Genomic DNA, 14,795 nt, shown 5'->3' on the forward strand with positions numbered 1-14,795 from the left:
GATTTCACACCTATTTCAAATCAAACGACAGTAACTTAAAATGCTACCAGGGCTGAACTTATTAATGAACCTGTCTTAAGCTCATCAAAACTCACACATTGCAACAAAACTACTGTCCTACCACTGTATTAAAATATAAGGTGAAGTAAGATTATATAAACTGATTACTATTCTCTTGATGTAGTCCAGTCTTTCTCCATCTTTTCACACCATGTACCACCTCAGAAAATACCAGGCTATCAAATCATCACCATTATAATCAATGTTAAAATACAGCAGACCCTTTTCAGCTGCAGGCAGTTTACAAGGGGGGAAGATTATTTGTTAATTTTGTTAATCTATTGTTGAATCTTTGAAACCTGGTTCAAGAAGCAGAGCTAATTTGTTGGACATTTTTCCTGTTTGGAGCCATAGTTGCAGAGTTTTTGAATCTCTTATTTCACCCTCTGCTTACTTTTTTTTTTTTTTGGCACACCTGAGCTCATGTATGGATCCAACAGGTAAGAACATGACTACGTAGCAGGATACTGAAACCAAACAATTCAGGAAATGCTATTTAAAAATAACATTACAGGGATCTCATAGTTTATTTATTAGAAATACTGGATTTTGATAGTACATGTTTCTAAGCTAATTTAATTTTTCTACAGGGAGGTCACGAATCACCAGTAGTACTCATACCATAGTTTGAGAAACAGTGATGCAGTATTGATGTTTTATGCAAGAACACAAGAGAAATCTAATGGGAAGATATTAATATTGTTTGTACCACCTCAACACAGAATACCCATGATGTGTTTGACTGGACAAAGCCTCTAAAAATTATGGATTCGTTAGATTAAGTCATAGTCTGTTAACTATTTTTGGTTTAAAATAAAAACATTGGTTTAACTTAGTTTCTAAAAGTACACTAAAATAAATCACTTCATCACGAGTCAAAAGAATAAATCTTTGTTTTTAAAATGACGGATATAAACTACTTCCACCCCCCAGTTTCTGTAATGTTCCTGTGTTTACAAACTTAACTCAATGTCAGTGGATCCTTCAACACATCATTCAGGTTCATAATTGTTAAACTCAATAAAACCATTTGAATAGAGATCAGGCTCTTGGATGAAAACTGACTACACTGAGCACGCTGCATACAGCTAGGTTCAAAGATCAGAGTTGACTTCCTTCACCTTTCACATACAGAGTTTTTAATTAAAATGCAACGCTTTGAAAGTTGGCATTTACCAGTTCCTCAAGTTTATTCATAATTCCAGAGGTGAATCAATCTAATTGGATACACAACATGTTTTTGCCAGGTGAACAAAAAGAAGAGACGCAGATGAACAACTGAACAGGAGATTTATTTTGTGAAAACTGTTCACTTCTTTGCTGCCTCCTTCTGGAGCTTCTTCACCTCATGCTTGATGATCTTGTTCCTCTGCAGAAACAAAAAACATTACAAGCATTAATTAAAAATTAACATTACCAAACATTACACTTGAGACTAATGGACCCTATAAACTGAGGAGTCATTGGGTGTTAAATCAAGCTGCAGCTCAGAAAATGATCACCTTTTATTTGTCAGCCAAAGGAATGAGCATAGACAATGACACCAACTTGTCAGAGCTTGGTCGACATAATCAAATCTGACCCATCATTAATTTTATCATCTACATCTGTTCATCAGCCATCTGTGAAAATGCTCCAATCACATTTAAACACAGCTGCATCCCACAGCAGAACAACAAGCGCCGTCTCATGTCAGGGTATGTTTGAGAGCTGCCCTCACAAAATTAACAGCTTACTCATCTCAGAGGTGGACCCCCTTAAAACTGAACTTTACTACACGACTTCACGTTATGTGAATGAAATGATGAGTTGAAACTGATTAAGTCTTAAAAAGGACATTATCTAGAATAAATCAACATGAGTTGAGATCAGTAAACATGCCAGTCAACATTTCAACATGTTAAGAGGTAAAACACAAGTTACATTCACGTTTAAATGTTGCTTCATTTGTTTGTAGTGAACTCAAATTTAAGCAGATGATGTTTTAGAGTACTGACAGCTGCCTAAATGAGGTGATGTGTGTCTCGGTTGCACTTACCATCCTCTTGGCCTTCATCACCTTGTAGCGGTCAAAGTCAGACATCTTGGCCCTCTGCAAAGATAAGACACAGTCATGGATGCAGCCAGAGTGCTTCACTTTTTTTTCCTCAAGAATTACTTTAGCCAAGACCCAACATTAGTTAAGTCGCAGTGCAGCATCAGTGCACGCCCTTTGCCATTTGAATTTAACATGTGTATGGGGTAAGCGTGAATTACAATTTTAACCTTAAGCAGGTCACGAGATTCATGACTTTATCTAGTACGGGAATCGGTCAGGCTCGGTAGTTGACTGTTTGACCTGAATCACGGAGACATTTGCTTTATGATAATATCACACTGTTGGGGTTTGTAATCTGCCGGGAGCATGTGAGGAACAACGAATGAAGGCACCGCTGTCAACAACATCAGATAGAGATACCAGCTGGATGCACGTCAAGTTCTGTAAGAACTTCATTTAATTTAAAAATCGACCAGTTTTCCTGGAAGAACCTCTGAAGTCTAATTTATAAATCCTGGTATCCATTGTCTAGTGTCTTGATGCATAAGCAGCACATATAGCATTGTGTTGGTTTGGCATGCCAATAAAATGAAACTATCCAGTACAAGACTGCACTCAAATCTCAGAAATAAACCTAAAACCCCAACATACCCAATTCTAAAGGACATGTTTTAGCCATTTTCAATCAGCTCTGATGTCTTAAAGAATACTTTGCCTCTGAAGCCAAAAAAAAGCAGAACCATGAAACTACCGCCCTCCTGAGTCTATCACGTGTCCTCATATATTAAACCTAATATCTGAGTGACTAGAAAACACAAACACAGCCTCTTACCTTCTGTCTTGCCTCGATCTTCTTGGCCCAGCTGCTTTGTTCCCACTTCTGGTTGACTTCAGCCTTCTCCCAGGCTCTCCTCACAAACTTCTGGCGGGCGCTGTGAACCATTACACAAATTTGTATTTTGGTAGTCAAGCATTGGTGCTAATGCTCTGTCCAGTTGCAATTCAGTGAAGAAGAAGCAGTAAAATTGTCAAATTGAGACAGCGCTACCTTGCTAAAATTGGCACACTATGCCAGGGACTACATAGTGTACACAGTGTAATACACAGAAGTGTACTAACAGAAGTATTCAAGTTGTGACACGTGGATGATGGAAGTAGGGAGTACACAACCATCTTTGCAAATATTCCATAACACATGCATCGTTTGGTATATTCATTTGGACTTAGGTGACGATCTCATCAAATCTAACAGGATTTTTAGTCGCAACGATGTGACCTGCGCTCCCACTCACCTGTGAGGTACTTTGATGACGTAGTCTGTGAGCTGCATGCACTTGAAGGGCATGGATTGCCTCTTCACGCCTGTGCAGGGACCATCAACAAGAGCCTGGAGAAAACAAAACAAAACAAAAAAAACACAAAACAATCAATATCAATGAGTTGAAAGGTAAGACAAAGACTGATCAATCAACCCTTTCCCTTTCAGAGCACTCACCCTATTTTGGTCGATGACATCTACGATGGCCACCAGCTTGCCAGCATGGGGTCCGAAAGAGACATAGGCGACACGGCCGATCTCAACGAAGCGTTTGAACACCTGAGAGAGAGGTTTGCACATCAGATATGTCTAAATCTGCAGAGGAGGCTGTCGTAAAACACTGCACCAGCCTACTAAATACAACCGTAGACATACAACACAAGAGACATCTCTCTAAAACAAACAGATCAGCGTGGAGGCTGAGGAACTACCCGGCTTGTAGCATTTAACCATGCAGCAACAGCTGATACAGATGGCTCAGAGTGGCTAACGTGAGCTTGTTAACGCTCCTGCTAACGGTTTGCGTGCCATTCACAAAACGGGACGACGTTAAACAGTACGTATAAAACGTATATACACGGAAAAGGGTGTAATATAGTAATATAAGTTAAGGTTATGGGGCTAAAGCATGTAAAGTCGGTCTGCTTCAGCCGAGCAGCTCTCGGCCCTCCCAGCCTAGAGGACCACGTTGTACTGCGAGCAGTAGCCGACGTCTCACAGATTTAACGTTAAAACGTGAAATAAACCGACATCGACGTGTCAAACGTTTCATAAATATGTGTGTGAGGGTGTTAGCGATACGTATTACTCGTGTTGTGCCGTAACAGGGAGGTATATAAAAAGAAAATCGACTTAGAAATGCTAAAAAACTCTCATGGCGAACTCACCATGATGGCAGTCCGGGAGCAGAAAGGACGTCACAGCTTCCGCTCGGCGCACATACGGCTTCCGTTTAACCGGTGCGCATGCGCGGTGTTAGTTTGTTTCTAAACCGTCACGTTAACTTCTTAATTAAACAATTAGTCGTTAATTAAATAAAAAAATATGCCACTGACAAAAATTAGTTAATTTTATACGTGTAAAAAATTAAAAATAAAATAAAATAAGCCGTTACTGCCAGATACAAACTACTGCGTCACAAACTGTTGTTGCCTTTACTGACGCTGTGAAATATCGGAATAAACAAAAGTTGAATCAGTTCCACACATAAAGTGTAAACACAATGAAGACAGTCACCATTTACACAAAAAAAAGTTAATTACGTGTGTTGTTTTGGGAATGGTAATTAATATATTACTGATAAAACGCCCTCACTTACAACGTAGAGATTGTAGCTCCGACATTTGATGAGTACTTGAAGGCAGCACAGGGGCGGAGGCAGTAGTCGCAGTAGACTCACCGTGTGATCGCTGGTTTCCTCATCTCTTTCCTGGAGCACGACATCGACTTCACTTGAGGTAACTACTCTTATTCGAGCTAGTTTAATAAAAAATAAGGAGTTTGTCTCACTTTGGATGTATTTATTTATTTATTTTAGACTAAAATAGGCTGTCTTTGTTTAAATAATTATTATGGGAAAACAAGCCGCACACTGTTTTTGTTTTTGTGTCATGCAGCTGACTAAACATTGTTTTCAAATGTAAAAAAAAATCTTACATGTGATTATAGTTTTCACATGGGAGGTGTTTAGGACGAATAACGGCTCATGTAAGTTTACTTTCGATTTTGAGTTTGCCGACTTGTTGTTAGTTTGTGCCATACATATTGTTTTATTATATTTAATATATATGAAATAAAAGTTAAGACCGTCATGACACCCCAGCAATACAGTTTATTTATTAGTTTATTGTTGATTATTATTATTATTGTTGTTGTTGTTGTTGTTATTGTTATTATTATCATTATTATTATTGGTGGTGGTGCAGTGGTCACTGACATGCACTCAATAGGTTCATTGGTGACTCTAAATTGGCGCGATGTGAGTGTAAATGGTTGTGTGTCTGGTGACTTGTTCAGGGTGTACCCTGCCTCTTGCCTTAAAGTCAGCTGGGATAGGCTGCAGCCCCTCTGTGACCCCTATAAGGATAAGCAGTCACAGATAATGATGGATGGATTATTATTATTATTGCATTGAGGATTCTTCTAACACTACAAATGTTGTTTTCCAGGTGACGCGGAGGCAGAATGGCAGCGTGTTTCGCTCCGTAAGAACCAGCTTTTCTGTTCTGTTCAGAGTAATGACATACAACAGAATGCATGGGAAGAAAGCTGTATATGTTACACCTTTCTTCTCAGGTATCTTGTTCCATACTTGAAGTTTAAATGCAAAGAAATTACAAGATGCTCACAACATCACAAATAATAGGCGCTGTACATGGAGACTGGAAGGTTTAATGGTAACATACTGTGTGTAATCATGAGAATCAAATATAAATGCAAGTTAATGCAAGAAGATGAGTTTAGATTTATGAGTCTGTCAGCAGGGTGATTCTTCATATACTTAGCTACCATTTTGACACTTACAGTCTGTAGCCTGTACTTGAAGCCTGCATTTTGTCCAGTCGTCATCATCACTGAAGTATAATCTTATATTGGTGTTATGCTGCAGTGAGTATCAGCTCTTCTTTTAACTCTATTTTTGTAAACTCTGTCACTTTCCTACGTTTCAGGACTGGATTTGAGATACAGTCTTTCCTGGAATGCAACAAAAGTAGGTAAAGCTAGACTACACACATCTTTTCCTTGCTTTATATATATATTTTTTCATATTCCAACAAATTCCTCTTGCCTGGCATGTGTTGCAGGTACAGATTACTTGGCACAGATGTTGAAGTTTGTATCCAAACATAAACGCTCGACTCGTCACTTAAAGAGTCCAGCTGGCGCCACGCTGACGATAGGAAACCTGGATGACACCATATACAAAGAGAAGCCTAGAGAGGTGAATGGGTGGGGAAAATTCTACCTCCCTAACATAGTAAACATGCAGGTTATAGGTGTAGTGGAGGGAACCTCGTGCCCGTGTGACCAGCTTGTTCTGATGACCTGTGAGGACACAAAAGTTTACGGCTATGATGGAGAAGAGCTGCATGTCGTGGCTGCAAGCCTGAATGAGCTAGTTCACGAGGGGATAGAGTATCCAGCATCCAAGAGCTATTACAACGGGGAGGCCTTCAAAAATATGGTGAGATGTTACAGTTACATAGCTGGGAACGTGCAGAGCTTTGATGACTGACAGTTTTATTTTTGTTGTGTGTAGAAAGACAAAGACTGGGATAAAGTGAGGAACGGCGCCGTGGGGAGGCGTTTGGACGAAGAGCATCATAAACTGGTGACAACAGGAAAGTCCAATCTCAAGAATTTCAAATTGACATGTGGGTATCTTTGTCATTCCATGCAGGATAAAGATTCCAGTCATACTTTTATTTTCTGCTTTTCTGGATGTATTCATGTAGGATATTAGCACATTACTCTTTTTTTTTACTACACACTCATTCATTCTTTATTGTTCAATCTAATTTGTTTCTTCTTTTTTTCTCTCTGTTTCCTCTCCAGGAGCCAGCAGCGGATGTTTTTTGTCCCATTCGTCTTGATGGTTGTTCAATAAGTGTAAAAAGTGTATAAATAAACCACATTGTTGCTGATTTAACATGATGAATTAAAAAATGACTCAATGGTGATCAATCTAAGCACAAAGTGTATGTTTATGGGTCATAAATGTTACTTTATAGAATAAGGGAGTCATTGAATGGGTTTATGACAATGAATCATATGCTTCGACCTCAGGAATGATTCCCTCATTTGTATGTATTTTTTTTACCACTTGTTTGTTGACAAAGAAAAACTCCACCTGAACTTGTACATTTTTATTAATGCTGAACTCAAAGACAGAACATCCTGCTGTTACGGGAATTTTAAAGAAAAACCCTTAAATAAGGAGGATCGAATTCAAAGCATCAAAGTTTAAGTTGAATTTATTATTCTTGTACAAGAGGAGCGTTTCACAGTGCAACACACTAAAGGGGTTACAGAGAAAAAGGCTCCCAGAGGAGCGTTAACAGTTGGTTCTTATACATTTTCCTGAAGATGGGCTGTCTCAACCCCTGTAAATTGTTAACAGTCAATTTGCATATAATGCCTTTAAACAACTTATCACCTAATGAGTAGCCAGGATGTCCCCAATCTTGATGTCATCTCCCTGACTCATTCTGTTCTCAAATTCCTCTATTTATACGTTAACCTGGACTTTACCTTACCCTGCCAGTCTGAGTAAAACATCAATAAAGGGAAGTGCCCTAAGAACATATAATGTAAGAACAAACATTGTATAAGTTTAAACATCCAACTAGCTGTGTAACCCTAATTTTTATAACACCTGCCACAACAAAATATGCAGTGATACTCTTCTACAAAATCAAAGGTCTAAAGAGCTGAGCGATAACAAAAACAAAAAAAACTCACATAGGTTGAGTATGTGTTGAGTTATTGTTAAATGACATAAGGTTGAACACTGACTCAGGCAAAGTATCAGTTCTGGTCCTGCTGGATCTCAGTGCTGCGGGGTTTTGACACGGTAAAGCAGCATTTAGCAGTTATGCTGCTCACAACTGGAACAAACTACCAGCAGGACTGAAATCAGCCCCAACTCTTAGCACTTTTAAATCCAGGTTAAAAACTTTTCTCTTTTCACGTGCTTATGGCTGAGCTCTTTTAAAGAATTTTTAATCATAATCCAGTGATTCATTTAATGTTTTAAATTGTTTTCAAATTTGCTGTTTTAATGATTTTAAATGACATTCTGATGTTTTTAATTAAATTTTTTTAATTTATTTTTATTTCTATTGCTTGTCTTAATGTCCAATGTTTTTCCTTGCCTCTGTAAAGCACTATGAATTGCCTTGTGTACGAATTGTGCTATACAAATAAACTTGCCTTGCCTTGCCTTGCCTATGATGATATTATTATAATATTATTGCTTTGTGGTATTGGAACTTTTAATGTCTTCCCATTTTTGGTTGTGAAAAAACAACAACTGTAGAACTAAAATGGAGGGTGGAAAGGTATGAGGAAGTTATTTTTAGACTTTGTGACGAGCTTGAATAACTAAAAGGAGTTCGCATGGGAACGATACATCCAGACACCACGAATAATCGGGACCAGAAACAATAACAATAATAACATGCTGAGTTACAACCATGAAACACGTAGAGTGAAGGAGAACTCAAAGTTTATTTCTGAGTGTCTGCTTATGCTTTCATTTCAGCGCAGCTGCAACATTTTTACTGGAACATCTGTCTGTAAATATGTAACTGTACAAGGAAGCATTGTCTGTTCAGTGGGGCTGTAATATTCCAGCAGAACAAACTGACCTTAATCATAAATCTTTTATCATTATATTTATTTACGGGAGCAATCACTGTATTGTAAGTCTAAATAACCAAGAAATAAATAAGGAGTTGTAGATTTATGAATAACAGAGGGCAGGGCTTCTTTCTTCGTTTCAGTTTCACTTTTCACACTCCTCATTCCTCACGATGGTGAGTAGCTGCTTTTACACGGTTTCTTTTGCTAATATTTTATACCACCATGATTCAATCCTACATTGCTCATTTTTATTACGCATTAAATGTTGTAATGTGTCGTGTATTCTTTCCAATTGGATCAGGCTGCAGCGGAGATAGCGAGGTGAGTCAGCTGATTTGCTGAACCACAAGTAGTTATTGCTGCATTCTGCTGTTATAATTCCCTTTAAACAAATGATGTGACAGTGGTGACAGCAAATGATGTTTTTTTTTTTTTGTTGTTTTAGGAGAGAAGAATTCCTGATAGAGGCAAATTTTTTCAGGAGAAATGCTTTGTTGATTATCCAGGAAATGGACAGTCTAAGTCAAGGGTGTCATTCAGTGTTAGTTGATGAGGTATGTCTGATTGGTATTGTTATGAACTTTTGAAACTTTCTGTTTTGTGACTTAATACATCGCTGTGGCATTGTGCATGGTGTACACATAAAACCTCTTGGTTACATATAACATGAAAATCTCTTTGAATGTTTTTTGACTTAACAGGTTCTTCACAGCATTTTGTTTTTGGGACACATCAACGAGCCACAGTTTACCCCAGAAGACATTTTGTATAACGAGTTGAACGAGTACAAGGGCCGTTACCCTAGACCCTTTCAATGCTATTCCACTCAACTTCCGAAGCGGGCTCCAGTTTCCTGTGTGCTAGAAATGGTAAGATTATAGTTTATCGAAAGATGTTACAATTCTTCTTTGTTTGTTTGTTTGTTTACTTCATTTAAATATCTCTGAAATATTAGAGTTTATGATTTATGCACATTTCACAAACTCAAAGCATGAAATGTTACTGCATTAGTGGGGATGACAGCAGCCTGATAATATTTAAATCTTGCAGATTGTCAGCATGACTGGACAAGAGGAGGTCAAGGAAATATTTGAGAGGCTGCTGCAGCTCATCAATAGGCTGAAGGAGGGTGAAACAAAACATCTGGTCTCCAACACCATCTGTGTCTCTCAGCCCAACGAAAGCCCAGAAACGGCCAGGTATTACGGAGTGTCTATGTCCACTTCTGGTCGAGATTCTGGCCGAATCATGGTTAATGCTTCCTGTCTATCTAGATACTGGGATAGTTATGTAGCCGGTGCAGTGATGACCTACAATCCAAACAAGCAGAAGAAGACATATTTTGATGGAACCATCAAACTTCCAAATGAGGTTAAGTGCCAGGCATTTAGCTTCAGTCAAGAAATGACAGAAATGCCTCCTTGCAAATCATGTAGTAATTTGTTTGGTTTGACAACAAGTTCAGCAAGAGTTTGGCCCTATGGCAACTGTGCTGAACCTGAAAGTTTAAGCAACTTGCTTAAAAATGAGAAAGAAGTGAAAGAAAAATCTGAAACATGCACTGATCAGAACAGGAGGAGAGCTGAAGACAGTGTCTGGAAAGAGACTGAAAGAATGCTGCGCGAAAAATTGAGTGACAGATGTGAGTACGGTAGACAATTCTACACCCCGCAAGTTTGATCTTGAAAAGGGAATGCACAAATATTAAAAACAATACAATTCTTGGTCCTTTATTTTAAAGTGACCACACTGATCTCAGTCAAGATACAAATGAATTCATGGCAAAAGTTGTAAGCCAAATGTGTAACTGTTTGAATGAAGCGTGCAGAAGATAAAAAAGTTGATGTATTGATCATGTTATTCACAATAAAATGATGGTGATTAAAACTCAGCTTTATTTATTTATTTTTTTTTACTACATATCATTTGTGGCAGCTCCAATACAAAGACAAGTTAGTGGTGGATTGTAGCTATAGAGAGGAACTTAAGACTTTCATCTATGTAGTAGAACTGTACTCATCTATCAAGTTGAAGAAAGTTCAAAAGAAGTTCATTTACTTTTTACTTTGCAGAGACTGATCAGACACAGTCCTTAACAACAATCAAGTTTACACAGCAAGTACATATTTCAATATGTATTAACAGATCACATTTATCCAGATGTACAACAGTTAGGATGAAATGTAATGTAAGGACACAGTTGTCGTTTCTCACATTTTACAGTTTTAGCTTTCAAAATATAACATCAGCACTATAAAAGAGGAAGAGAAATAGATACAATCTATTTTCAAACTTCATTAGTTTCATGACCAAACCCAAACACAGGAACAGAAACAAGTGTCTTTCTTAGAAGTGAGCAAAGGGCAAGAGCATCTAACCCTTTACAGATCCCTAAAATAAAAAGTACTGAACAGAACAAAAACATCTGTGAGATTAACAATATGAACTATATTACAGTAACAGCAGATTTAATCTTCTTATCATGTTCATCAAATACATAACTCAAATCTCTCTCCCAAACACATCTAATGAGGGGTTTAGTCTCTATGGTGATTTCGTCTTGTATTTTTCCTCCAGTGGGTTTGTCTCAGTGGTGAAGAAACGACACTAGATGGCAGCACAAGCATGTTCAGTTCAGCTATGAGCTCCAAATCATCAAAATAATTTCAGTCTTCAGTGGTAGAGTTCAAAGAATGTAAGACAATAACAGCACCATCTTCTCATCACTCTGGATGTTAAGATAAGTTATGACTACACTGTGCACTAGTTGTTTTGTTGTGACCCTACGACTCCACTTCATAGGTGACTTCTACTTCCATGTTCACCTCTGACAGACCCGGCTGCTTCTTTCAAACCAAACAAAGACAGGAAACATGCTGCAGTCTGCAGAATAACTTCCCATCTTTTAAAGGAAAGACTGGAATAATAGTGCAACAGGAAGAGAAAATAATTCACCTTCATCTGTCATCGGTCAGTCCTGGTGGAAATATACTTTCTGGCTGACTGTGGTCAGGGCAAAAACTCAACCAGGACAAATTTGGATTAGTTTAATATCCACCACTTAATTAACACCAGATTTCATCACACTCGTGTCTCATTACATAGGCCAGTCTGTACTTGTTTGTTAATTTTTGCCGAGAAAGGTCATTTCTGAATCAGAAGTCTTGAGAACCAAACAAAATGCCATTCTTCAGGAAACGTCTGGTGAGTGATGAGAAATGCGATTTATTTTCAGCTGCTACGTCATAGACGCTTTGTCCAGCTTTTCCTGTGACCCTCTCTCCAATAACATGTTTGTTTTCAGGTCTATATTTGTGTAGCCAACTGCTACCGATGGGGGAAATCCTGTCTGACCTCTCAGCCTGATCTGATGAAAACACGGGCACTTGGTGACGTTCAGGAGGTGGAATGTTAATTTTTCTTTAAACCTTATGTAATTCACAGCTCTAATCTTTGTTTGAACAGGCAGAAATATAAGAACCAGCCTCAGTAGGTCTCTCAAACATACAGTGTGCACACACACGATGAATGCTGCATCACACTTGCGTGCACACACACAAACATGCACAGATGGTTGCAGTTAGGCTGTAATATTTTCAGTGAGGTTGCCCTTGGTGTTTCATGTCTGGAAAATCTGAGTCATGCTTGTTTGACAAATCATCTCTGATCTAACGTAGGCTTTGTTTAATCACCCTATAATGCATTAAAGCGCGTTTGTAAGTGAAACAGATGCTCAGATAATTAACACACATCGTCATCACTACACTCATATATGAGGGTGTAGCTACAGTATGATTAATTGTCTCATCCTCCCAACAAAACTACTTTTTCTTGAGGTCATTTAGTTCTTAATGTGTAAGAGACCGTTGCCAGTTCATTATGTACACCCAGCTAAAACAAATCTAACACAACAGTCGTGCGATAAACTCATAAAGGTTATAATGTTCAGTTTTTGTTGCACCTCTGAAATCAAGACTGATCCCACATGAGATGCCACAAAGCACGACATCCGTTGTTGCTCTTTTAGTGTGCTAATGTTTGAGTGGTTTGAGTGCTAGAAAATGCAGTTTATGCACGAAATATTTGGCCATTTATTTATACAGGATAGTTGAAGATAGATAGGAAAGTAGGGAGAGAGAGAGAGGCGAGATGGCATGCAACAAATCATCGTAACTGCAGCAATGCCTTGGCCTTTGTACATGGGGCGCACCCTCTACCAGGTGAGCTACCAGGGCACCCCAAAATGCACTTTTTAAAATATGCCTTTTTGGCATTTTGCTTTATTTCACAGTGACAGTAGGAACACAGAAACGGGGAGAGAACTTAATGCAGCAAAGGACAGTTGCCATGTTCACACCACTGCAATAAAGACTCAGCCTTGATATATGGTACACGCTCTACCAGGTGACCTGCAGAATGCACTTTTGCTTATCTACATGTGTGCACATATTGCATGTACCATTACAACACACAATAACGGATCCATGAAAGCTTTGAAAGCTGCTAGGAGGGCTCTCTGTATTGAAGTCATACAGATGCCAACAAGATAAGTTATGGTAAATTAATTAGCAGCTATGTTTGCAACTTTTAGCACAAACAATGACATTACATTGTTGGTCATTTGGTAACAGGAACTTTTACTCTGTATCTGTTCTCCTTTCTAATTCTCTGGTTTATCTGTGAGCGAGCATCATTGCAAACGCTGGCCATAGCATCAGTCGTGCAGTCAGGTATCACAGGCTGACGGTACCCTGAATGCCATACATCAAATAAACACATAACTGAGCTGTCTATATACACTTTTTCTCTGAGTGTACATAAGCATAGCCAATAATAATGTTTCTGTGATGATATTATTACAAACAGTAGCTAAAGTTGTAACAATTTGATGCAGATTTAATTGAAAAAATGTATTTTGTTATTCATGTACTCAAGTGAAGGAGCAATAAGTGTCTTTACTGTTTTACTCCAATGACGACAAGACTCCAGGAAGTCACTTTTACAAGCCGAGTAGTATGCCAGCATGTAAGTGCAAGTGTTTATATGGATTACATATAAAGATAAAACTGGGATATGTGAATAATAAGCTTTAGAGGTGCTGGTTTTGTTCCCATCTCTGCTGGGCTAACTGCAGTTTCCAGTCAACTACCAAACCAACTACGGCTGGTAGATACACGAGAGAAATCTTGCCAACAAAGCATATGAGTGTATTTCCCAAGCACAAACCAAACACTTTATTATCCCTGTGACCCATTGCACTGCGTTTCTGAGATGTTATTACAATAAAACCTTTTATAAAAATGTATTTTGCCGTGAAGGAAGCCATGACTTCAGATCCCGTGCTGTATGTGGGTCAGTGCAGAAGCAGTAGTCTGCTACTCTTTGTGTACAGTACTTTTTGTAGCTCTAATGCTAAGCTCTTCCTGGTATGTACAAATCCCTCTGACCACCCAATCAACAGTATGTTTGTTTGGGTGTAAACACTGAGAACCAGAGAACTGTGTTTTGTGCATGTGTGTGTGTGTGTGTGTCACAAAAAGAGTATCAAACTAAGTTATTTGTTTTTGGGACATGCTGAAACAGGCCAGTGCTTGGTACACACATCCGGCGTTTGTTAACAATAACTTTTTCTGAATGAATATTTGTGTGTGTGTGTGTGCATGTGTGCCATGTTGTTGCATCTTTCTGCAGCCACTCATCCAGACTGTCAGGCAATCCCAGGCCAGGCAGCAGTGCAGCGGGGGGTTCGAGAGATTTCGATGCCATCAGACCAGCACTTCCCATCCCATTATGGCCAGTACTGAATAGGTGACTCAGCAGGCCCTTGATGGACATTTTCATGTCGCTGCACTGTAACAAAGAAAGGGAAATAACACAATGCTCCCTGTGTGTGTGTGTGTGTGTGTGTGTGTGTGTGTGTGTGTGTCCAGGACAATCCAGGACATCCCCACCAATCAGAGTCCAGCTGTTGCTTTTATGGTCTCTAATGAAGACTGTATGTGTGTCTTGTGTATT

At 38.7% G+C, this 14,795-nt stretch overlaps 2 protein-coding genes across 3 annotated transcripts; one reads left to right on the forward strand and one right to left on the reverse strand.

The window, feature by feature from the left end:
- Positions 1-1,331: 1,331 nt before the first annotated feature.
- Positions 1,332-4,428, reverse strand: rpl14 (ribosomal protein L14). The gene is made up of 6 exons (XM_010746888.3): positions 4,304-4,428; positions 3,594-3,695; positions 3,391-3,485; positions 2,931-3,030; positions 2,099-2,152; positions 1,332-1,429 (listed from the first exon to the last, which is right to left on the reverse strand). The coding sequence occupies exons 1-6, from the start codon at positions 4,304-4,306 to the stop codon at positions 1,370-1,372; spliced, it is 414 nt and encodes a 137-aa protein (XP_010745190.1). The 5' UTR covers positions 4,307-4,428; the 3' UTR covers positions 1,332-1,369.
- Positions 4,429-8,861: 4,433 nt separating this feature from the next.
- LOC104937107 (uncharacterized) lies at positions 8,862-10,667 on the forward strand. Of its 2 annotated transcripts, none has more exons than XM_027286117.1 (5): positions 8,862-8,953; positions 9,073-9,101; positions 9,226-9,334; positions 9,482-9,649; positions 9,831-10,667. In XM_027286117.1, the coding sequence occupies exons 1-5, from the start codon at positions 8,951-8,953 to the stop codon at positions 10,458-10,460; spliced, it is 939 nt and encodes a 312-aa protein (XP_027141918.1). In that variant the 5' UTR covers positions 8,862-8,950; the 3' UTR covers positions 10,461-10,667. The 2 variants fall into 2 exon arrangements, with proteins under 2 accessions (XP_027141918.1, XP_010751561.2); XM_010753259.3 differs by having other exon boundaries at positions 8,884-8,953; positions 9,082-9,101.
- The last annotated feature ends 4,128 nt before the right edge of the window (positions 10,668-14,795 follow it).

The sequence above is a fragment of the Larimichthys crocea genome, chromosome XIII (genome assembly GCF_000972845.2).
Source record: "Larimichthys crocea isolate SSNF chromosome XIII, L_crocea_2.0, whole genome shotgun sequence".
Taxonomy (NCBI): Eukaryota; Metazoa; Chordata; class Actinopteri; family Sciaenidae; genus Larimichthys; species Larimichthys crocea.

Bases quoted from the DNA above. Each gene is read 5' to 3' on its own strand.
- LOC104937107 (XM_027286117.1), top strand. The intron at 9,102-9,225 runs GTGAGTCAGCTG...TTGTTGTTTTAG, and splicing joins GCTGCAGCGGAGATAGCGAG to GAGAGAAGAATTCCTGATAG. The intron at 9,335-9,481 runs GTATGTCTGATT...TTGACTTAACAG, and splicing joins ATTCAGTGTTAGTTGATGAG to GTTCTTCACAGCATTTTGTT.
- rpl14 (XM_010746888.3), bottom strand. The intron at 3,486-3,593 runs GTGAGTGCTCTG...TGTTTTCTCCAG, and splicing joins ATGTCATCGACCAAAATAGG to GCTCTTGTTGATGGTCCCTG. The intron at 3,031-3,390 runs GTGAGTGGGAGC...AATGGTTCACAG, and splicing joins GTCATCAAAGTACCTCACAG to CGCCCGCCAGAAGTTTGTGA.